This window comes from Zonotrichia leucophrys, chromosome 10 (genome assembly GCF_028769735.1).
Source record: "Zonotrichia leucophrys gambelii isolate GWCS_2022_RI chromosome 10, RI_Zleu_2.0, whole genome shotgun sequence".
NCBI lineage: Eukaryota > Metazoa > Chordata > Aves > Passeriformes > Passerellidae > Zonotrichia > Zonotrichia leucophrys.
The window spans coordinates 13744281-13768670 of record NC_088180.1 but is presented as its reverse complement, the minus strand read 5'-3'; the positions used below and the strand labels follow the sequence as shown (position 1 = coordinate 13768670).

The 24390-nt window shown below is 49.7% G+C and overlaps 1 protein-coding gene across 2 annotated transcripts; it reads right to left on the bottom strand.

The window, feature by feature from the left end:
- Positions 1 to 6130: 6130 nt before the first annotated feature.
- Positions 6131 to 24308, bottom strand: KLHL25 (kelch like family member 25). 2 transcript variants are annotated; one of them, XM_064722236.1, is made up of 3 exons: positions 24123 to 24308; positions 12250 to 14080; positions 6131 to 7605 (listed from the first exon to the last, which is right to left on the bottom strand). In XM_064722236.1, exon 2 carries the CDS (start codon positions 14061 to 14063, stop codon positions 12294 to 12296), a length of 1770 nt encoding a protein of 589 aa, XP_064578306.1. In that variant the 5' UTR covers positions 14064 to 14080; positions 24123 to 24308; the 3' UTR covers positions 6131 to 7605; positions 12250 to 12293. The 2 variants fall into 2 exon arrangements, with proteins under 2 accessions (XP_064578306.1, XP_064578307.1); XM_064722237.1 differs by lacking the exon at positions 6131 to 7605 and adding an exon at positions 10011 to 12038.
- Between the last annotated feature and the right edge of the window lie 82 nt (positions 24309 to 24390).

The following is a 24390-nucleotide window of genomic DNA, read 5'->3' as shown; positions in this document are numbered from 1 at the left end:
CCCCAAAACCATTTTCTGCTGGATCATAGACGTGATCACTGCTGGCCCTGTCCTGCCAGTCCTGCACAGGAGGAACTCCAGCATCCTCTCCCCAGGCAGGAGAAGCAGCCCCATGTATTGATTTTGAGGCAGAGGAATTGCTTCATTTCCATTTGTTACTCCACTTGTCTTCAGGGGTATGGTTGGGAAGGGGAAAATATCACTTGTGGAGTATCAGAATAACCTGAGTTGGAAGGGACCCACAAAAAGCACCAAGTTTGACTGGGAAGGAGAAAGGACTGCTTGAGGAGACTCAGAAATGTATTCATAGAATCAGGATAACCTGAGTTGGAAGGGACCCACAAAAAGCTGCTGAGCAGGCACAAGACAGTCCCAAGTATCAAGTATTGATCAAAGCTCTGGGCTGCCAGCTGCTTGGGGTGTTGTGCTGTTCCTCAGCAGGTGTCAGGGCACGCCAGCCCCGTTAGGCAGCAGTGCACTCCCTGCCTGGTATTTCCCCCTGCTCTCAGCTGTGTTGCACATGCTGTTCTGAAAGCCTGACTCAGGTCAGTGTACCTGAAGCTACACCCAGTCACGCAGCACTTGCTCCAAGACAGGCAACCCCTGGGTGTGAGACAGGAGATGAAAGAGTTCGTTTATCTTCAGTCCTGCTTTTATTTGCATTCCCAGGCGTCCCAGCTCACCTATTTACTGAAGTTGAATAAAAGCCATCGCCCGAACTGTCGGCTCCTGGGTATAGCTTTTAAAAAGCACGTTTTCCTGTGGCCCCTCTTGGCTCTGCAGCCTGGATGTCTGACAAAAGCACCCCTTGGGGCACCCCTTTGCATTGCTGCAGTAAAACAGCAGCTGCTGCAGCTGCTGGGAATGGGAGATGCTGCTCTGATAGAACAGGCATTGGTCACGGGAGATGGGACAGCACGTTTACTGATCACAAACCACATGGAGAAAATCAAATCCTTTCTGAATCAATCTCCTGCCAGGGAAAGGAAGGGATGCAGAGCTAACTAGGCAGCCTGGTCCTGCACAGTGCACTCCAGACCCCCGTTTCCACTGGCCAGGGGAAGTCTGGGCAGACAATACAAATTGCCTTTGGCACAGGAGGAAGCAAAGGGCCCTGCTGTTCCAGGACACCTCCATATATTAATCTGACTGTCCTTAACCAGCTTTCCACAGTTTCATATGCTCAAAATTTCCATGCTCTGAGCCATTACAGCTAAGACAATGAAATGGATATTCTCTCCAGACCACAGGGATTAATCAATTTAGATGGTCCCAAGAAAGAGTGATGGGTTTCTGAGCATCCCAACTTTCTTGCCCAGCGTTTCCTTGGCTCCCAAATTTAGAGCAAAATATCTCTGTGGCTTTGTTGGATGTGGTTGTTTTTTCACTGGCTCATTGACTAAAAGGGATCATACAGGATCCTTAGAATGGGATGAGCCTCTAAAAGGAGCATTGGCAGGCACAGGAGAGGCTCTTTGGAAATTTGGTTTAGTGATACCTTACACATTTGCATTTCCCCTTCCCTGCCCTTGCTGGGTTCAGTCCTGGCACTGCCTTGAGGGAGAGAAACTGGAGGTCTGGCAGGACACAGGTGCAAGCTGGGCTGGGGCTTGCAGACAGGCCACTCATTCATGGAGGGTTTATTAAGAGAAGGAAAGGCAAAACCCTAATTAGTGCAGTGAGTGAGTGAGATGCCTTGTGATCAGATACAAGGTGAATGGTAAAGTAATGACTTACCTTTGCCATTGAAGGCACCTGGGGCTTGTTAATTTGCTACAGGAATGTTAAATATGGCAAATGTCTTGAATTTTAGGAGGTTGAATAATGTAAAAATTAAGTAGAAAATAATATTTGACACTAACAACTGATATGAGCACCCCAAACTCTCTCAATGATGGGCAGACAGTGGGTGTTCTTGTGTCTCCCCTAAAGCTGCCTTCACACCTCTTGAATCTGCCCCAAACCAGGCTTTGCTCTCCTGCCTGTATTCCAAGGATGCCCAAGGGTTCCCAAGGGATGCTTAAGGGTTCCCAAGGATTCCCAAGGGTGCAGGTTCAGGTTGGGCTCCCCCAGCCCCACTCTCCCTGCACTCTGGAGCTGCTCTCTGTGCCAGTACAGAGGGCATTTGTTTCCAGTCCCTTTGTGGCCCATCCCTTGCACAGATGCAGCTCAGCTGACAATTCCCAATCCCCCCTGCCCTCTCCCCACAGCCTGGCGTCTCTCCCTCTGGCGTCTCCAGATGCTCTTTCTTTCCCCTCTCCTTTCACCAAAGGGCTGCTTCTCACCAGCCACATCTTCCCAGCGAGCCTAATTAGACAGGAGCCTAATTAGAGCCAAGCAGGAGGGGTGAGTCATTAGCGGAGCCCTGTGGGAAGGCCGGGAGCAGCCGCGATCCCGGCGGGGCGGCGGCGTGGGCTGAGGGGCCGCAGGCAGCGGGAGCTCTGCTGGGTGCTGGGAAGCAGCCACGGGGAAGCAGCTCCTGTTTGTGTGTGCGTGTGTAATTCCTCCAGACATGACCCAGAAATGGAGGGAAGGCTGTTTACCCTCCTCCCTGCACCTGCCGGGGAGCTGAGCAGGCCCCAATGCTGCTGGGCAGGCCTCAGGGCAAGGGGGTGGCCGTCCATCCCACCCAGCCAGGGAAGGCAGAAAGCAAAAGGGCTTTTCCTGGTGGCCCTTAGGCTTTTTTCTCCTTGTTTGGTTTCTACTCATCCCTTTTAACAACCAGCTATGCCCATGATGGAGTGCAGCCAGCATCCTGGGGACTGGCTGCGTGCTGGGGCTGCAGGGAGAAGGAGCCTTGCTACCATAGAAAACAAAAGTGATGGCAGCAGAAAAAGGCAGAATTAAAATGTTTGTTTGGGATAAACCCACAGGACTGGGGATAGGTATGATGCCAGGAATGAGAGACAGGTCTTTCTATCAGCCATTAAATCACATTGTGGCTGTGAGTGCTTCTTCACAAGCACAAGTTGTGCCATCCTGGCCTGGTCAGGGCACTGTGCTCCCCAGCCTCTGCTGGGAAAGGAGAGCTTCCCAGGAGAGACAGAACTGAAAACCCACAAATTATTTGATTCCTGAGCTCTGTAGTCCTCAGAGACTGTCAGGAAGAATGAAAGGACAGGTTGAGTAGCCAGGATCACTCTTCTTGAACCCTTCCCCCAAATTCATTTGGTGGGGGACACACAAACACAGAGGGCGCCCTGTCTGTGAGCGGCAGCCCTCAGGGGTGCAGCCTGTGCTGGGGAGAGGGAAGTGAGATGTCCAGGCACTGACAGCATGAAAGCCAGGCTTTTTCCACCTAATTGGATCTGTTATTCAGCTGAGAAACACTGAATGGATTGGGCTCCGAGCTCGCAGTTCCAGTGAGGAAGTCGGGACGTTGTGGCAAAGTAGGTCACAGTGCTGCAAACCAGGGTGATGGCTCTGCACAACAGCCAAGGATGTTAAATAAGGAGGTGGTGAAATGCAAAGAAAAGGGAGACTGTGAGGAAGGAAGAATAAATGAGCTCAGCCTTGGCTATTCATTCCCACTGGGAGTGAGTGCCTGCTTCTGGCTCCCACCTTGGGCCCCCAGCACTGCTGCCTGTGCCTGCAGGGCGCAGGGATCCTGTTCTGCACTGCAGCAAGAGGGACTGGGCCCTGTTTAAACTCCTTGTTGGTTGTGGGGAGGTGCAGGCAAGGGTTTCTCCAGCTCTTGCAAGCTTAACTCAAACACTGCTTACAGAGCAGCATTTCCATGCATGGCATTTTGTGAGCCTGGACCATCTTCAGAGATTAAAACCTTGTTTGGTTTACCCTAAGGGAAAGGGTGCAGGGGAAACAGGAAAACAATTCCAGGTGGGATATATTGCAAGGACAATCTGCAATGCTGGGGCATTGATTAACGTGCAGAAGATGACAAGCCATGGACACGAGGAGTTAGTGCTCAGTATGGACATGGAGGAATTTGAAAATTTGTTGGATAGCTGGAAAAAAGTGCTCCTCTTCTCCAATTATGTGTTCAAATACCAGAGTCAGCCTCTGGATGGATGTGGGGCTCCCTCAGACACCAGAGCTATTAAATCACCAGCTACTCTGCTTTTAATTGACTCTCATGACAAAAGAAGTGGGCTCAGATGATAATTCCCTGCAGGGCTTCATTGCAAAGCAGTATTATTTCAAGGGCAGCTGGGGTCAGGCTGGGAAAATGCATATTTAAAACCCAGTAAGGCACTATGAGTTTCATTTAAAGAAGACACAGAAGTATCAGCCTTTTACATCCAGGGACATCCAGCATGCTCAGGCCCTGGGGAAGGAGGTGTGATCATGCCGGCTGCCTGCCTGGTTCCACCTCCAAGCATCTCCCTGCCCTTTCCTCACAGGTATTTTTTGGAGTGAGAAGTGCCCCGTTACTGAGCTGGGGAACTCAGAGAGAGCTCATGGGCAGGCTCCAGCCAGGGCCACAGGGTGGGAGGAAAGGAGCTCTGTCCTGACCCAGTTCTGCTGTAGGATTGGGCCCTGCAAAACAAAGGAGGTGTGGGATGAGCCCCCCTGCTCCTGCAGGGATCTCCTGGCACTCCATGGGGAAGATGTCTGAGCTCCTGACACCCCACAGCGAGGGCTGGCTACAGAGTGAGGGTTTGTTTCCCGGGAGCCTGGGAACACACAACTCCAGCACCACCACCAGACAGGACTCTTTCCTAAGAGCTCACTCCCAGACAAAGCTGAGCTTGACCTGCTGAGATGGCAAAAAAGCTCTTTTAAAAAGGAAAACAAATCACATTTACATTTCTACCCCTGCACCTCCCATTTAAATGCCAGCCCAGCTCTGGCTGTAGCTTTTTTCTGTTACATCCACTTCTATCTCCTGCTCCCCTCTTATTCTGTTGCTGCTAACCAAGAAACCTTTGTATTTCTCATTACTTCTAATTCCATAGCAACAGGTCGCTGCTGTCACAGCAGCTGCTGATTGCTTTTGAATTGTCTCTCAGGCAAGCTCCAGAATAAATACAAAAGAGCAGGTCCCTGCATGGCTCATATCAAAGCAAGCCTATTGCAAAGCCTCCCCAGCTGCTATTTAAAGTCCCAGAGTCGCATATGAAACCTGAATCAACAAAACTATAGGGGATTTCATTCACCTCCCCCCTCCTATTTTCCCCTTCTCCTGCTCATCAAACAGTAATTTCTACCCTGAATTGGTTTCCCAAAGGGGTCTTTAATGAGCTTTTTCTATGGAGCCTTACACTCATATCTACCCAGCTCACGTCAGCTAATGCTGCTGCCCACCCAGCTCCAGCAGGCAAGGGGACAGGTTCCCTGTCTCCTTTGCTGTCAGAAATTCAGGCTCCAAATCCCTTTGAGACCCTGTATAACACCCATAGAAGTTTTGCTTCCCAAGCCCAACAGCCCCTGCTACAAGAGCAGAAGGCAAATACAAATTTGCCTGGTGCCGATTCGCTGCTCTGAGCAATCTCAGCCCTGAGCACAGCTGGAGCTGCTGGTCTTGTAGGGAGGGAAAACCCTCCCAGAGTGTTCCCAGAGCAGGGCTGGATCTCCCCGTGCCTCTGTGTGCTCCTCTGGGATGGGGAGAGATGCACATGGAAGAGGAGCGTGGAAAGGAGCTCCAGCTGGAAAGCGCATCTCTCCTGTCACAAGGCCCCTTTCTTGGGAGCTGCAGCAGCCAAGAGAAGGCAAATAAGGAAAACAGAAGCATGAATTCTTCTTGTCTTCCTTAGAAATTACTGGCTTTCCCTGCAGGAGTATGGCTGTGTCTGCACTGGGCCCCTCAACCTATTTGGCAGGTGTTCTTAGCACTGCAGACTTGCAAGTTCTCCTGAAACCATGGCACGGACGAGCTGAGTGAGAACAGCTGTAGAACAGAGAGCCACATGATGTCCTCAGGACATGAGGAGCCCTGGATTTAATTCCCAGATCTACCATTAACCTTGGACAAGACACTTGACATTGTGCCTCAGTTTCCCAAGCACTGAAGCAATAATAATTACAGCTGGGCTGGTTGCTTTGGAGGCTGTTTGTGAACCACCCCACAGAGTGCCAACCCTGTTATTAGTCCTCGGCCCTGTTATTAGACCTAAATCCAACTTCTGAATGAAGACTCCTGTGAAAAACACACAAACAGTTTCCCAGATCATCATTTTTATTAAAGTTCACAAGCAGCTGAAGGGAAAAAAAAAAAAAAAAAAGCTTAGAAGATGTAAATAAACATCATGGCAGATTGGTGGTGCGGAACGTGTGTGGTTCCCGGCAGCGACGGCACCCGCTGCTCCGAAAAGACCTCTGCTGTTTGAAGCTGTGTCAAGGCTTTTCATGGCATTGCATCATTCAGCTGGCCAGGCTGCAGCCCAGCCTCATCCAGGGGCGAGAGGAGAGCCTGGAGAAGCTGGAGATGTGCTGAGCAGGGAAGCAGGATGCTGGGGCAGAGCAGGACCAGTCCTCGGCAGTGGCCGGTCAGGAGCTGCATCCCTGTACTGACAGCCTGAGATCCACGCGCCTTCCTCCACAGCAAAACGAGGAATGGCTCGGGCTGACAGCTCTTGGATGCATAATCCCAAACACAGTTGGCAGCCAGCGTGCGTGGATAACCTGGGGCAGCCTCAGCCCAAGCGCTGGCAGGCAGCACGCCGTCAGAAATGCTCACATCTCTCCAAGGGGAAGTCAGGCTGTGGGGAGCAGCAGGAAGGAGGGGGATCCCTCCCCAGCCCACCCTGCAATGCTACCCTAATCCTCTTGCTCTCTGGCCTTGCTGGAGCCAAGGTGCCCCTTCCCAAGCGCTCCCCACTGCTCCCCTTTTTCTGCTCCTTTGCCAGTGAGAGCCTCACCCACGCACAGGGAAGCTCAGCAGACCGGCTCTGAGCACGCAGTGGGCTTTATCTGGGGAATATCTCAGCAGTGGTGCTGCTGCCTTGGCACACTAACAGAGCCCTGTGCTCTTCCCAGCAGCTGTGTGTGGGGAGCTACCCGGCTTCTGACCAAATCACAGCAGCAAGGAAAGGAGGGGGAAAAATTTAAAAGGCCCAAACTACAACCCAAAAGGCATCTGCCCTGTTTTGTCACAGTACGTGGTGATGCTGGCAGCCATCCCGAGCTCCTACGTTTTAATATTTCAATAGCCATTGCTTCCATGAAATGGCCAGAGGATGGGGAGAGCCAGGTGCTCTCACCTTGTTCCCTTTAACAAACACTTCCAAGTCATCTGAGCAGAAGCACTGCCAATGGCAAGTTCACTGCCTTAGAGAAAAACATATTAACATCTCTTAACCCCCCAAATTGAGTAACAAGAAGGGCTATCCAGCCATGTTTGCTGAGGGATGCAGCCTCCATCTCCCCAACCCTATTTGTCCATGGGAGCCCACAAGCCATCCCTGTGCCCAGCCTGGCAAGGCAGTGCTCTGGACTCCATCCCTGCAGAGTGGCCAGTGAGCAGTGGTGGGGCTGGGCAGCCCTTGGTGACCCCTGGTATGATGCAGGCAGGAGCTGTGCCTCCCATCCTGGTGCCAGGAAGGGATGTGGAAGCTGCCTCGGAGTCCTGTGCAGGAGGACAGGAGGCTCTCGGTCACTGTGCTGGCTCCAGCCACAGGAGAGGGGACATGGATGTGACTCTGGCATCTGGGGAAGGAAAGAGAAAGCTCATTAACTGGTGTGGTGCTCAGCTCAGCCCACACAGGGCACTCACCCCAACTCCCTGAGGTGGAAAGCAGCTGGTTCCTTTAGGAGTTGGGGTGTCCTTTGCTTGTGCAGGATAGGAGAGGGGCTTCAGCTGGGGAGGGCTCAGAGCCACATACCAAACTTCAGTGGACATGATAAGGGAATGAAACATTGAGGGAAAAGTTTTCACTTTTTTTATTTTTTTTTAGGGCAAGGAGGAAGGCCCAAAAACTGGAACAGACAAAACAAAAAGACCCTTTTTCTCTTTTTCCACAAGTTCCTCCAAAAACATCCGTATCACTGACATTTCCAAGGGGTTGATTAATACAGTCTGGGGCCAAGCTCAGACTGCACATGTTTCCATCTGCCCAGGGTTAGGAAAAGCCTGATTTTCATCGACTTTCCTCCCCAGGCCAGCCACTCCCTTCCAACATTGCCTGATAAACTGGCTTCAGAGACAACCAGCCACTTGGAAAGAGCAGCAGCGGCAGAAAAACTGCAATCCCTGTTTATCCGGCCTCGCTATTATACACATGCAAATGGGTTTCCCTAGGAGCCACTGGGAGAGAAACCAGCTGTGACTCTGTTCCAGGAATTCCAGCAGGTTGCAAGCAACCACCCACCCCAGCAGCATGCAGGTGAGCAGCAGTCTCTAGGAGCCAGGAGATATCCTGAGTTTTTTTGGGGCTTGGCATGGGAAGGTGCCTTTCTGTGAGCAGGGCTCTGGATGGAGCTGGGAATGATGCATGCTGCAAGGAAGGCAGCCACACCAATGTCTTTGCAAAAAAGGCTTGTTATCTAAGCTGTAATATAATAACCAGGAAAAGCCATGGAACTGACCCAATTCCTGGGGAGTGTGGTATTGGAATACAGCTCAGGGCCTGGCATACAGCCTAAATCTTTGCAGGAGCTCTGGGGCCAAAGTTCAGATTTCAGGTGCCAGAACAGCCTCAAAACCTTTCAGCCTCAATCACTCAGTGCCCACCCAAAGGCAGGCACCAGCTGCTGGTGGCATCCTCAGCTCTCACAGGAGCTTAGCACACACCAAAGGGCTCCAGTGGAAGCCACAAAATCAACTCTGAGATTCTGATGTGCCCCAGGAATCAGTGCCTGAGCAGCGCCCAGCCTCTGCTCCCTACAGTGAAGACTGTGAGGAGTGTCCTGTAAGAACCAAAAAGCACCTGATTAGGAGCCTCTGGGCAGGGAACCCCTGGGTTGGGGGTTGTCCTTTTTGTTTGGAGATGGGAATTCCAACATCTCCATCCCAGGAGAGCATTTGAGGCTCAGGAGGCAGCACAGAGGGATGCAGTGACTCCTCTTTCCAGTTCACCTTCCCTGGCTGGACCATGAAATCTGAAGTGACCATCCCACCCCCATCTGTGACTCTGCCCTGTGACAATCAGTGTTACACAGGACAGATTGTGTGGGGAAGCCACTTTAATGTGGAGACAGGCAGCTTGGAGAACCTGTTCCTGGTGCTGCCTGAAGTCACCTCTGAGGAAGGGTTGAGTTGTCCCCATCAACTGTCTCTGCACATTGTGACAAACCACCCACCGCCCTCCCCTGGGCTGGGCTGTGCTTGTCCTTATCAACACAGAGTCCTGATTAGCCCCGTGCTCATTTGTCATGTTTTGCCTCCCCTATGGCTCCACTACCCCGGGTGGGAGGGGATGAGGCTTTCACATTTCATACTGCTAATCACACTTGATCCCTGGAATTAACTGTGGGTAATAAGCACTAAATTAATGTCACACAGCCTCCCTGGCAGCAGTGCTGGGACCTCTGCTGAAATGTGTCCCTGCTCTGCCTGGGAAGGGCAAAGGCCATGCCCTGGAGGAAGCATTTCCAGCTGATCAGTTTTATGCTTCACAGGAAAGGCAGGCTGGGTGCTTTATGACCAACATTTGTCAAGGACAGACTATTTGGTTTTCAGGGACCAGTTTATGGGCAGGAGGTTGTTTTTAACATGAGGACAAAGTTCTGTCTCCTGCCATGTGACTGCCCATGCCTTTTTCCACCAGCCCACCTTGCTCTGCTCTGAGGAGTAGTTGCTCCTGAGTTTTTCCAGGTGAGAACAAGCAATTCCATAGGAAACTGGACACATGCTGGCCAACCTGCCTTCTGGGCATCCCTACTTGAATAAGGACCAAATCAGGTGTTTGAGCAGAGACCTTCCATGGTGGGAGCTGCAAACCAGAAAATCCCTTGGCCAGACCTGCAATAGGATAATGGGGAGAACCAGATCATAGCTATAGGACCTTACAACCAGTTACCCCAGTTCCCAAGTCCAGTTTTTGCACAGCCAGGACAGCCAAGGCAGGCACATGGGATGTGTACATCAGGGACATTCACTCACTAAATGAAATAAAAAAAAACCCCACTCTAGAAAAACCACGTGGACAGACATTCTTTTTGGCAAGAGCTTGAATGTATTTTAAATAGTTCTTTTAACTGAAGACTGGAGGCAGAGCCAAAAAAGCACATAAAACCCTCACACAGTGACTTTTCACCAGTTTTATTTGCAGTTTCTAGTTTTCTGTGCTTGTGTCAGGCTCCCAATTACAGGGGGGAAAGAAGTATCAATGCAACCCCCACAAAACTATTTATTAGGTCTGAACAACCCAAATACAGTAGGGAGGAAAAAAGGTAGGGGAGGAAAACAACATCACTGTGACTTTGAATTCTGTTTTTATTTAGTAGCTGAAGAATTGACTCCCATCTCAAACTACACCCTATTCCTACTCCCAGTCATGTGGCTGGTGTTGAGCTTTAATATTCAGACACATCTGCTACCAGAGAAAATTAACTGTCAGCTCTAGGATGGCTCTTAAAGGGAGGCCCCATTGACCTGAGCTGAAAATGATGGAGTCCTCACAGTCTCTGCTGCAATATTTAATAGCCAAGTGACAGTTAATTAGATTACTGAGCCACCGTGACAGATGCTAGGCAACGCCTGAGGAGGAGAATTTGGAAAGGCCATTATCTTACAGTGTTGGGAACACTTTAAGGTCTCATTTTAACCCTTTCCACTCCTGCCCTCATGGATGTCCAACCCATGTTAAAACCAGGTGTTTCACAAAGGCCAGTGTAATGCCCTGGGTGATTTTTTCCCCATCTGAGAAAAGCAGGTGGTCATGTTGGGCTAATCCCTGGTTGAGGTGCCAGGAACTCCTCCTTGGCTCCCACCTGGCATCAAAAAAGATGATCACTGGGAGGTGCCAGCAATTTCACCCGCTGGGCGATTCCCAGACACACCAACCACACCAAGTGGAAAGCAGGGAAGTGAGAGGGTGTTAGAGGGTTTGGGCAGCATTCCTTCTTCCCTGTATTAAGTGAAGTGGATTTTGATGAGTCTGCGGAAGAATTTCCCTCCCCGCAGTCCCCACTTTCCAAATAAAACTGTAAGTGAAGCTTGTCAATCCCACACCCATAGTGAGGGATTCCCAGCTCCTTCAGCTGGCTGGGATGCAGGCTGCAAGCACCAGAGCAGGGCTGTGTGTGCTGCTGGTACTCAGAAACCTGCACACTGAGCTAGCAGATGAGTTACTGACTTCCTGGGAAGGTGATGCTATCTGAGTGCTGCCTGTATCACTATCTGCTTTCACAATGCAAGATGAGAAGAGTTTTTGGGCTTTGCCAGACCAGCTGTGTCTCAGCACAGGTTGGTGAGGACATGCAAAGCCCTGTGGAGCCACCCTCACAACCAGAACAGCAACCAAACACCCCACTGGGGAGGAGAGGGGAGGAAGCAGAAACCCTGTCCCAGGGGCACTGCAGGAGCACCTTCTCCGAGCAAGAGAAAATCAGAGCACCAGAATGAGACACAACATCATGGGTTTGCACCAACTTTCTTATTCTCACACAACCCAAAACACTGATAAACACATTCTTTTTCTGGTTACAAAACCCCTTCCCTCCCACTCAGGTCTGACACAGAAGTCTCAGAAGTTCTGATTTAACAAGCAACTGTTTGGATGATAAATAAACAGCAAGACCATCAAATGCACCATAGCTTCTGCACTTTTGCTTCTGCTGCCCACTGAAATGTAAACAGAGAGCATAAAAAGAGAACCAGGATTTTCTGGCATTCCAAGGGTCACCTGCCTACATATTCAACAGTGCTAAATACACCACCCAGAAAAATCAGCAAAAATATCAAACTACTGAGACATTTCAAAGCACTTTTGCCCTGGTATCTCCCAGGAGTCACATACAGTGTTTTTAGGAACCTTAACTCCCCCAGCTGCATGGAAACAGGATGTATTCCACAGTGAGAGCAGGTGTGGACTCACCACCACAGAAGGGTGAGGCTGGTACATCCAGGTACCTTGGAGCAGAAGGAGATGCCCCAACCGTCTATGTATATGTATATCTTAAGATACTGGGAGGATCATCTGGAAATAAAAGAATCCTTAGAACTATCTAGACTTACACTAGAGCACTGCAGAGCTGGTTAATCTTTCCTGGCTCTGCATCCCACTTTTAAACTGGGATGAATATTTTTCCATAAAATTACTTCATGAGCACCTGTGGCTTCAGCATGGTGTGTGGACATACAACTGAGGCAAGACAGTAATTTTTAATTCAAGAGGAGGAGACCCTTACCTTCATTGACCTCCTGGAAACAAGCCCCCAGGCCCTGCCCCTCATCACGAGGGCAAGTGCTTCCAGGTGCTGACGAAAGCCGTGGGGATGAGCGAGTAAGGCACCGTGGTGATACAGTTCCACGTGTCTGACATGGGGTCGTAGCAGTCCAGCGTTTTGCACCTCTGGGTGCCAAAGTAGCCTCCAACCACATAGAGTTTGTTGCCCGAGGCCAGGGCGTGGCAGGACATGCGCTTGGCCGTCATGTCCCCGATGCGCGTCCACTGGTCGGTCTCGCAGTCGAAGCGGTAGGCGGAGGCTGCCGTGAACTCCGTGTCCCCTCCCATGATGAAAATCTGGCTGCCCAGGACGGCGGCCGCCGTGTAGCGCCAGGGCTGCGGGCACTCGGCCTTGATGGTCCATCGGTTCTCGGCTGGGTCGTAGCACTGCACTTTGGACACCATGTCTCGGTGGATGCTGGTGCCACCAAAGACAAAGAGCTTCAGCCTGGCACTCACCACTGCAGCGTTGCTCACTCCATCTCTCAGCGGAGCCACCATCATCCACTTGTTGGATATGGGGTCGTACTTCTCCACTTGCTTCAAGGAAACAGAAGGAGATGCGGGGAAGACTCCAGCTACTGCAGTGTGCCCACCAACCACATAGAGGCAGTTTTCCAATTCGGCTGAGCCATGCCCAAACCGAGCGATCAACATTGGGGCAGCTTTGGACCATTCCTCATGCACGGTGTCATAAACCCAAACATCTTTGGAGACCCCGTTCTCTGAGCCCCTGCCTCCAGTGATGTACACTTTGCAGCCGATGGCACAGGCACTAAATTCCTTCCGTGGACTTGGCAGGTCTGCTTTGGGAATAATTTCCTTGGCTTTGTGATCCACTTGGTAGATCTTATCACACATGAAAGTTTGTCCTCCCAAAATCAGTAAGGTGTGCCCAGCTTTGCGAGGCCTGGCACAGAGGCTGGTGACCACCCCATCATTCTGGAGGATCTTCTTCTTGCACTGAATAGCTTCATCCAGGACAAGCTTGTTCCTTTCATCCACCATGATCAAGTCCTCGCAAGCCAAGGCTTCCTTGAGGCATTCTGAAGGAAGCAAAGCCAGACGAACATTCCTCAGAAGTTCTGGGAGATAAGCCTTCCGCTCATCCAGGTCGTATTTCACCCACTGCATGACAGCCTTAAAGACCTTTTCCTCATCCTCAATTTCCAGCTCATCACTGGAGATGAGGTCCAGCAAAGTGTCCTTGGAAAGGTTGTTGAAGTCCTCACTCTTGTGAACAGTCTCAAAGTTGACCAGGCACATCCTCCAGGAGAGCTCATAGAGCCGCCGGCACTGATGAGCATCTGAGAGCAGCATCATGCCCAGGCAGTTGGAAGGGTAGAGGTTCTTCTCCAGGAACTCAGCTGCAGCATCTCGGACGTCATGGAACTGCAGCATGTCCCCAGCCTCCAGGAGGGACTCGGCATTCTCCTCGTTGATAATGATCCGAGAGGAGTAAGCAAAGTCCAGCAGCAGCTCCAGCACCTCCGGGTGGAGGCTGTCATGGAAGTTCACCTCGTCATCCAGGCTCTCCCGGAGGCCGTTGCTGAACATGGCCTCGAAGTACCTGCTGGAGGCAGCCAGCACTGCGCGGTGGCAGGGGAAGGACCTGTTCCCTGCCCAGAGGGTGACATCGGTGAACATGCAGTGCTTGCGCAGCGTGTTCAGGTGGGACAGGACGCAGTCCGGGTGGGAGGCCTTGTGGTAAAGCAGGATGTTCATGGAGCCGGTGCTGGTGCGGGATTTACGGTTCTCGTGCACGCTGACCGACATGGTGGCACAGCTCTTGCCTGCAGGGAGACAAACAGGGAAAGCATCATTCCCACATCCTGACTGATACACGGCATGGAGAACACATGCATTAGTTATCCAACCCTGGTACACTGCCAGTGGATCTCAGAGCTCCAGGTGACATCCCTGCGGCTCCTGCTCCATGGCTGCTCCTGCACCCTTTCCTCCTGCACCCTCGCATCCTCCAAAAAATCTAACTCAGGCTGAGCAGGGCAAGAAAGCAGAGCGGGGTGAAGGGGGAAATTCTGCTTTGGTTTCAACAAAGGAGCAACAGTGAGGCAATCAAACCCCAAACTTGGTGTAGATTGTTTCAACAGCCCCCAGAGGGTATTGGCAAACCGCAGAGGAGTTATTTTTCCTTAGAAAACAGCATAGAGAGAGCAGACTATCCAGGATAAAGGGCATTGGTCTGTTCTTGGCTCAGCAGAAATTAAGTTTGGCTTCTGATTTTCATGTAGATTACTGCAGGTTTAGGAAAAGCAACTGCTACAGGTTTTATTTACAAAATATTTAATTACCAGCAGAAGCCAAAGGTTTGAGCTGATTTTACCAAACCTATTTGTTGCACTTTTTGATTATAAAACTCACCAGACACCTCATGTGACACAAACATTTTTCAGGACAGATTCTATTCAGAATAAGACAAAAGAAAGACAAATTATGTTTTTTTATCAGACAGGCAGAATCAAACACAAGGCTTTTATTAGCTACTATTTCACATTAGTGCTACCTGATACCAATCCTTGCCTGTAGAAGAAAACCCTTTTGGACTAATTAAATTAATACTACCTAGATGATAAAATCCAAGTCATTTACTCCAAAATACTTTAGCCAGCTGTATTTTTTGCTTCCCATGGAATTAAAGCACACAGACAGATACACATGCACAGCCCTCTCTTACAGGAGAAAGTTAATACAGAACTTGTCCCAAAGTTTGAAAAATGAACCTGCAAAAATCAAAATGGGGTCAACCTTCACTCCAGTCACTGAATTGTTTAGACAAGACAGTCAGGGAAGGCTTTTTAGATGGGTTCTTTTTGTTAATGTTGGTTGGATGGGTTTTTTTTAAACTTGCTCTTCACAGGCTGGAATTTCTCAAGGGTCTCTCCAGCCTGCAAACACGAGGTCTGCAGATGAGCCCAGCTCTCCCCAGCCAGCACTGGGGTCTTGGAGGAAACCACAAAATGCTGAGAGAATGGCTGCTGCGCTCCCAGGCTGCCAGGAGGTCACAGCCTTGACCTGGCACTGACCTGGAGCTGCTCAACCCTCCCACACTCTATGGGTGGATGACCTCAGGAGGAGGCAGATGGCCAGATAAGTCGCCTGACTCAGGCTCTGCTAAAGAACTTCCTGCCCTTGCTTCTCCAGCACCTCCTAAAGAGTGTGAATGAGACAAACAATTGTGGGCATGTTGCTCCTTCCCCACACGCTGTCAAGAGTTATTGAGGTTGGTCTTCTCAAGGCCTCGCTCATTCCTCAGGGCTGTGTCACAGTCCAGGGAAAAGTCTCTGCACTGCTCCATGCAGGAACAACAGCTTACCCAAGCAGCCACAAGTCCTGCTCAGCCTCTGAGCGAGGGCAGGAACACTGATGTGGGTAGTTGGGTGGGAAATGTCCATATCCATGGCCCAAACTCTGCCAGCCTGGGATAGAGGCTGACAAGCTCATTTCACTCACGACTGGAGGCTGTGCAGAAGCAAGGCTCCAAAACAGGAAGGAAAATGCCATTATGGAACAGCACTTTGAAGTGCATCTGAAGGAAATGTTTCCAACATCTACACCCAGTGCAGAACAACACTAATTTAAGGGGTTATTTGGATTCCCATGTCAGCGCCGAAGCGAGGAATACAAATGAAACATTTATAAGTCTGCTAAAAGCTATTGATTTAAGTTCCTATTCCTACAACCTCAGAAACCACCCTGCCACTGCTATGGCTTCCTTTTCTCACAGCTCAGGTCAACTATTCACTGTTAACCTTTGATTTGCTTATGTAAAAAAAAAAGAAGCAATTTATATAGGATAGCTATGGAAACAAACACAGAGACTGCAGGAAGGCAGCAATGATTTTTCTGACACTAAGATTAAAAGCACCTACTCAGAGTGGAAGGAGCAGGTCATTTAAAAAATTGAAATGTCTATATAAAAGCTGCAGCAAAGTCATTTTTTATATATACATACACATAAGGACATGTACATATATCACACATGTGCATACACACACACATATATTTCAAATCTCAAGCTTCCAGCATCAAATATCTATCCCAGGGAACCTGGAGGCAAATAATATTTCTATCTTATATGCATTGAAAAATATCCAGGAAATAAATTGGCAGCCAGCTCCTAGCACTGATCTTTCTATCATGTTCACTACAGGCACCAACTGACCCCCAGCACAGCTGGAATTCTGAAAGCTGAAGAGGCCACAGTCACAGCCCCTTTACTTGTCCTCCCCTGGAGTGGAGTTATGACACTGGATGTCACTGGTCACAGACAAGCAGGGCTAGACAGACCATTAAACTGAAACTAAAGCAGCCCCTGAATTCTGGGGTGCAGCCATCTCACCAGAAAGCTTTGCTTGTGGTTTTCAGCAACACTCAAACAGTCTGAGGGCTTCTTGGATCCTGCCATAGCTGGACACAAGCAGAAAAGGGGCAGACACTAATCCTTCCACTCACAAACTCCCCTCACTGCATGCCTCAGTCTACCAGAGACCTTGGCATCATCTCACCCATATCAGACAAACAGAAACTGCAGGCAGCAGCTACCTCATCTGGCAAACTCCTTCCAAAATGTAGCAGCTGACAAACCTCAGAAGCCTGCAGGCAAAGTGTCTTCTAGTTTCATAATGTGTACAGAAGTGCTTCAATTTAAGCCATGTTTAACTGCAGCCATGGGCAGGCTGGACCTGTGACACAAGCACTTCTCTGAAGCACAGGCATGCAGAGCACAATTTGGCCCCTACCACACTCCTTGCTCCCTTACCCAACTACTGAGCTAAAGAGAAAAAGCAGAACCACTCTGAGTGAGGAGTACTTTACACAAAGCAACCTGTCAGTGGCCCTTGCCAAGCTCCCACCTGCTCTGTGAGAGCCTGGGGGTTATCAGAGCTTCCAGCTGCATCTTCCATGATGAACAAAGCTGTTGTGGAACAGCCATGTCAATGGGAACAGCAGAAGGCACGACCTGAACAAACTGGGGCTTGAATTTCTCCACGCTGCATTCATTTCTTTTCCCTCGAAAGGCAGTTATTGAAAAAATAAGTATCTGCTGCATAACCTTTAAAGGGATCTTACTCCACACAGAGGCAGATAATAATCCTTCTTCCATATGGATGAGGGCAGAGGGGCATCAGCTTTTTGACAGCTATCCAATGCTGTCTGCTGGCTGAAGTATTCCCCTGGCTGTCTGCAGCCTTTGTGCAGCCAGGATGGGAAAGACAGGTTTTTTCCAGCAGAGCAAGATAAGGTTGCTTTGAAAATCCTTCCACTCATCCAGACAGGGCAGACAGCAATCCTGAAAGAGGGAAGGAGTTGGCTCAAGAAAAAAAGACCCCTCAAATCTCAGCTCATGAAGAAAACGCCCCAGCAGTCTCTCTGGACAGGACAAAGCTTGCAAAGAGAACAAGGGAAAAAACAAAAGCAGAGAGCTGGCCAAACTCCCCACAAGAAGAACCACAGCTCTCCTGTCCGAGTGCCTTTTGCTTCCTACAAACCAGGAGAAGACTTTCCATCCCAGGCTGATGGGTCACCCTTCCAGAGCCCTGCTGGAATGGTCCTCTAGGAGAACCTCAGGAGACACTCTACCACCTCTTGAAAAACCCAAGTGCCTCTTACAGGGATACTTGGAAGCTGTATCAGGTCCTGTCCCCAGTCACAAAAGAACTGCATATGAGAGAACAGCTCAGAAAGGCTATTGATACATGAACTATAATTAGCAGGCTTGGGGTTCCCCCTCCATCTCAAACCAACGAGCTTTCCACAAATCTCCAATTTCATTCACTACCTGCAGGGAATCACAGCTGAGATCCTGCTTGCTTTCAAGAGGACAAGATTTGAGAGTGATTAATACACTCCCCAGTGGGATTTCAGGGAATCAAGAATCATTTCTACTTAGAAGAGCAAAACCACAGGGTTTATGAATGTTCTCCCCAGATCCTAAAGGCTGGCTAAACACCAACAAAGACCCCAAGTCCCATGATCCAAAACTGGCATTTTCTGTTTCACCCATGAGAGAAGCAGCAAGCAGAACACATTTGTTTTTGCACCACTCAACCATGAACTATTTAAAGCTGTAAATAAGTAAATCAATAAGCAGTAAGGTTCCTTGATGGCTCAACTTACAAGACCTGGATGAAGCTGCTCAAACTACAGCAGAGTTTCATTCCCAAGAAGCCATATGGGCCCTCTATGCACGGGCTGTACTACAACAGACAGACACTCCTTCCAAATCAGAGCACACCCACCTGGAATGGCCAGTGACAGCAGGCATATGGTTAATCTTTATTTTCTCTCCATCTCACAGTATCAACCCTGGTGGCTGACACACTGTCTTGAATTTAGCCAAAGTTTAACTTCTCCCTGAAAGCGGTGGGATTAATTCTCTTTTAATTAGTAATGTGCCTGCTCCCTCATCCCAAATATCTCATCCCAATAGCTCAACACTAATAATGCTCTTCTGTACCTTTCCAATGCTCTCATGGACTCCACCATCTGGTGCTTAGGCCAGCAGCATTATCCCAGGCCAAAATTACTGCTATAGGACCAATTTCTGCCTTTTTATTGTACAGGCTAGCAAAGTAGAAATATAAAAGTCACCTATTGTGTCGTCTTCACAGGGAAGAGCTCCTTGCAAAACTGCTTAGGAGAAAGAGCAGTGAGGCAACATGCTGTCAAACACAGAGCCAGATCAGCTGTGTTTCACATGCAATTTCCCAGCACTGGTGATCATCAAAAGGTTTGAGAAAGGGGATCTGCTACATGCAGGCATTCACGTACTCAGAGGCAGCTCGAGCTTCAAAAGCAGAAAAAAACAACAGAAAACAGGAAAGGATGGTGGGGGAGAGACATAAAAAACAAGAAAGGGGAAGGAACAAATGTGAAGATGTTTTCTGATGATTTTCCTGTCCTTGCATAACACAGCAGACCGTCAGGTACACAGCTTGGAGCCGCTCAAAATGCTCAACACTAATAATGCTCTTCTGTCAAGAGTGCTTGAGATGAAAGGAATTGAAATTGCACCTGGCATTTAGTGCAGCAGCACACTTGTTGAGCGTGGAGCCTGGGCTGCTGCCAGGTGGGCAGCACAGGACCTTCACTACATCATTTCCCAGGCATGCCCTCTGCTCTGTCCACACTGTGGGCCTGCATGCAGACTTTGCTCTCTTACAGGTTGGGTTCATCTCCAGCCATGCCAGTGAATTTAGTGGTTTGCCTGTGTCAGCCAAATTTGTTCCTGTTCTCTTCAGGATGACTAACACAGCAAAGATGCAACTGGGATTTTGCAGGCTGGAATTCAGTCAACGTAACTGCTGTGTATCAGAGGGTATCGCTCTGGATTTGCCCTTCCTGACAAACTCTTGATGTTTCACCAGACTTGCAAATAGGCAAACAAAGGAAAGGCAGCTGACTCCAGCCCCCCCCCAGTGCAGAATTTCTGATCCTGCCTCAACCTTTGAGAATGGGAGGCATCCTTATCATTTCTTCTCATTTTCTCACTTCCTAGTCTAGCCTGTACATCCTAGACAGAAAACAGAGAGACCATGTGAAAGGCTCCTTCTGTTGGCTCAGACAGAAACTGGGAGGTTTTCCAAGCCCAATTCTGTAGGCTCCAGGAATCAGATTGTCTGGAGAGGATCCGGGTACATATCTCAACATTTTGAAACTCAGTCTGAGTTTCATATCCCACTCACATTCTCATATCTTATCCCCAGCAGTACCCACCATTCCTCCCTTTAAACCCATGCCCCACTCTGAGCCTACAGCCACCACAAGAATCTAAACGCCACTTACTTGATAGAAAATCAGAACATTATTGCCAAGCTGAACCAATTAGTGAGATTCTTGTTTTGTCTCACAAAAGCATTCGTAAAAGGGATGTAGTGCCTCAAATCTATGGCATGCACTCATCTGAGTCAAGGCAACCATGCCCCAACCACAATAAAAAATACCTGTAGGAAATCCTCTTTGCATGCAATCCGTGCAGTTCTATTTGCAAATCAGGTATTGCACTTGCTACTCTGCAGCTGAGATACTCCAAAAAGCTTCCTGAGCTACCTGTGACACAATCAAATAAAGTTCATGTTCACCACTAAGCACACTGGCTTTGCTGTTCCTGGGAATACCACGCCCTCCTACAACCACTACCCAAATTGGGATAAATAATGCTTTTAGCCACAGTCCAGGCTCCAGACAATAGCTTTTCACTGCTATGCCTTAACCCCAGCGGATCTTTTCAGAGCCTGTGATTCATTTCAGAGGCTGTGGTGGGGTTTTGTCCTTCCTGCTGCCCTCCAGCTCTGCTTGTGAATACATCCCATTCTGCCAGATCAATCACAGGCGCTTTGCAAAATGAATGGGGGGCTGCAGAGGAGGCAAGCGAGTTCACAATCCCCTCTTCCAAATTATACCCAAAAAGGCTCCAGAATGGGAGCAGCCTACTTGATTGCAGTACCTTCCCCAGCCCCATATGGGCAGGATAAAGTCCTTTCCAAGCAAGCCAAACTTGCTAATGTGCTGCAAAGGCAAAAGGCCTTTGGTACTTCAAACACAGAGGAACCACATGCCACTTCCCAGGGAGAGTTTAGGAGATGAGATGTGGTATACATCAAATTAATGCCAGAACAACCACAGCAGCTGCTGACTCCAGAGATCTTATTCAGATCCTCCCACTCTCCCAGCTCTGAGGCTGGCAGAGCTGAGTGCTCCAGTAGCCAGGCTGACCAAAAGCCCTGTCACAGATGCTCACACCAAACAGGTCTGTCTGCCTGCCTGCTGTCAGGGCAGGATTTCAATTTTGGGCCTGGCCAGTTAAGCTGGGGTTTTGTTTTGCCTTCCCCACTCCCCTGCCAGGCAGGAGATCATGGTACAACTGCCAGGTTTGGTTTGCTCATTTGCAATTCTGGCTGGAGTTCAGAGCTGTGGAGATGGGAGGCCCTCACGCCTCCTGAATGGATTATCCCTTCATGCTGCTGGGCATGGGGGACATCCATTCCCAAGTGACAGATATTGAAGGGTCTGGGGCTGCAAGACAGGCCATTGCTTATTGCCCTCTGGCTCTGGACAGAAGGAACAAAAAACCTTTGATTTTTCCATTTTGGTACTCACACAGCATCAAACCACACACTCAGCTTGCAAGTTCTGTGCCACTGTGGCATCCCAGCAGCACCCAGGCTGCCCTGGGCATCCTGCACACCCTGCAAGCAGAGCAGAGTGATTGCCAGTGTGGTACAGTAATAAATTTACCTCACCACAATGTGACAGGCCATCATATAAAACTGGTAGTCTCTGCAAAGCCTAATGGTCAGCAAGCAGACAGTGGTTATGGGACATGCAGCATTCCCAGGCTGAAGGAATGGGGGAAAGACAGAGCTGTCTGTTCTGGCTGGAATGATACGAATAGTCACTGTGGGGATATAAAGCTGATAAGCAAAGACAGAGAGATGTGATGGTGGTTAAAGGTCAGGCCAGGGGGCCTGGGGTAGCTTGTTACAGCTAAATGCTTCCCAGCCAGCATCCCTGCAGCCACTGCTTTCAGCAAAGCCAGCTATGCTCACTGCAATTCAACTCCAGCCTGTGAAAGAGGGGAGCAAACCTGGCCCAAGTGCTGACAGGACTCCAAAGCTGCCCCTTGCACAGGCCCTGAGCACAGCTTGGCTGCCACCAACACCCTGGGCCAGCTCTGCCTGTCCTGCCCCACCTATTCGGGCAAGGCAAGGCGCTGCTCAGCGCTCTTTTGTAACGCTGCCACTTCCATCCGCACCTCCAACTCTGCCCTCCACTCCCACCTCCACAGATGGCCACATCCTGCCCTTCCTGTTTCACTCATCCACCTCCTAAACACTGCCTGAAACTTCCCCTCACTGCTAAGAAGGGCCTGAATTCCTGCAGGCTCTGAGAATGGTTGGGCACTGCCACAGGGACAAAAATGCTATCATAATTCACATGTGCATATGTACACACAGATATGCATGCACACACTCCTTATCTCCATACCAGGACATGTCCAGCACTCCCTCCAGAGCCAGAAGAACCATCTTATGGATCAGACTCACGCTCATTTTCACATACTTGGAATACATGTTATGCAATACCTTGTCATCTGTCCCCAAGCTGTTGCCTTCACAAATATATTTTTGCCTTGTTCCTTCAGTCAAACCATTTTCAACTGGCCTGAACTCCTCTGCAAAAGCACATCTGAGACACCAATCTCCCTGCTTGAGTTACTTGAGCCTGCCCCAAACACAGCACAAGAGGATACCACACTCTGCACACATGCTGAGGCAGGAGGACTTCAGATAACAATCCTCAAATACTTGAGAAAATGAACAAGAAAGGAATGGGAAATTTAAGTTCTTCAGTGCTGAAGCTGCTGAGCCTCACATCTCTACATTATGGTGCAATTCTGCAGCAATTTTCACTCTGCTTTTAATTCTGAGAATCTTGTGCCACCCCACACCTTCCTGTTGCAGAGCAGACTTCCACCTATGCCTCCTCCCCAAGTGCTTTACTTGGGCTTATCACAAAGATAAGCCAGAGCAGATGGCTGGAGTTAAAGACACAAAAGAGACAAAATATGCTTTCAGATAAAATTTGATTTGCAGCAGAAAACAGCACCAGGAAAACAGAGAGGCCCCAGAAAGGATCCTATAGCATTAAGGAGTCACTCTTTGAGAGATGCACAGAGAGCAAAACATACAGGAGAGATCAGGAACAGAGAGAAGAAAGCAGAAAGAGGAGAGCTCAGAACTCTGGACTGAGACTGCCACCAGGGCAGCTGAGCCAACAGCAGCAGCTGGCCACCAGCAGAACACATGGGCTGTGTTACACATCTCGGGTTGCTCCTAAGGTAACTTCAATAAAAACAACTGTCACAAGATGCAGGAAGGAAGAAGGAAAAACAAGGGAAGCTGTCAAAGTTTAAAGGTTGCAGAGCTGCTTGTTTGTTTCTTGTAGCTCTAGATCTGTCCTGGAGAGGAAGAGATATGTTTGGAGGAAGGCTACAAAATCCCACAGTACCCTGGCTGAGGAAATCTCTCCAGCAGATCACAAGAGAACCCAGGCAGAGATTGCCAGGAAAGGAAAACAGAGCAGTCATGACACTTGGACTCTCCACTGGAATAGTATGAAACATTCAGCTGTCTGCTTATGCAAAGCTGAGGGCAGATTTTCCAAGCACAGATCTGGCTGGTCTAAGCCCCCTACCCTAATAATCACAAGTGAAGAGATAAAGAAAATAAAGACAAACCAAATTTAGACAACACAACTACCAAATAGGCTCTTAACTTTTTTAAATGCGAAGGGGCCTGTGAGGACAGGAGGAGGAGGAGGAACTATTTTTCTCCTCTGTCAGCTCAGCTCAGTCACTCACACAAACCTGCTCACTTCTCTAGACAGGCTTGTTCAAACTGATTTAATACTGATTTCATCAGAGCCCATGGAAGTTGTGTCCGTCGGAGCACAGTTTTGAGATATTTGTATACACAGGGACGAAAGAGGCAGAAAAAAAGCAAAGCAAGAAGCAAGGCCACCTGACTTTCTCATTAATGAAATTAATAGCTGGGGTTTAATATTTATTAACTTTTTTTTTCTGCTTCGGAAGTTAGAAGACCTTCCCCTCCCTAAACCTTTTCCTGCCGCTTCCTGCCTATGGAACACGATGCTCCAAAGCCCCAACGAGCCTCGGGCCGGTACCGGGGGCAGTCCCTCCTGCCCCGGGGGCCGGCCCATCCCCGTCCCCGCGGCTCCGAACCCCCGCAAGCCCCGTGCTCGGAAGGGTCTGCCAGCGGCGCGCGAACCCAGACCTAGGGAGAGAACACTCACCGTGGCTTGACCAAGCAGAAATCTCCGTGAGGCGGGAAGCCCCAGCGCGGGGTGTCAGGGACGCGGAGATCGGGATTGGCTGCGGGAATGCGGGGCAGGAGCGCGGAGCGAGCGCGGAGCGGGCCCGGCGCGGCCCCGCGCACAATGTACCCGCCGGGCGGGCCCGGCCGCGCGTGGGACCGCGGGGGCGGGGCCGCCCGCCGCCAATACCACCAATCAGCGAGCGCTATTCCCGTGACGTCTCACTTCGCCACGCCCCCCGCGAGGG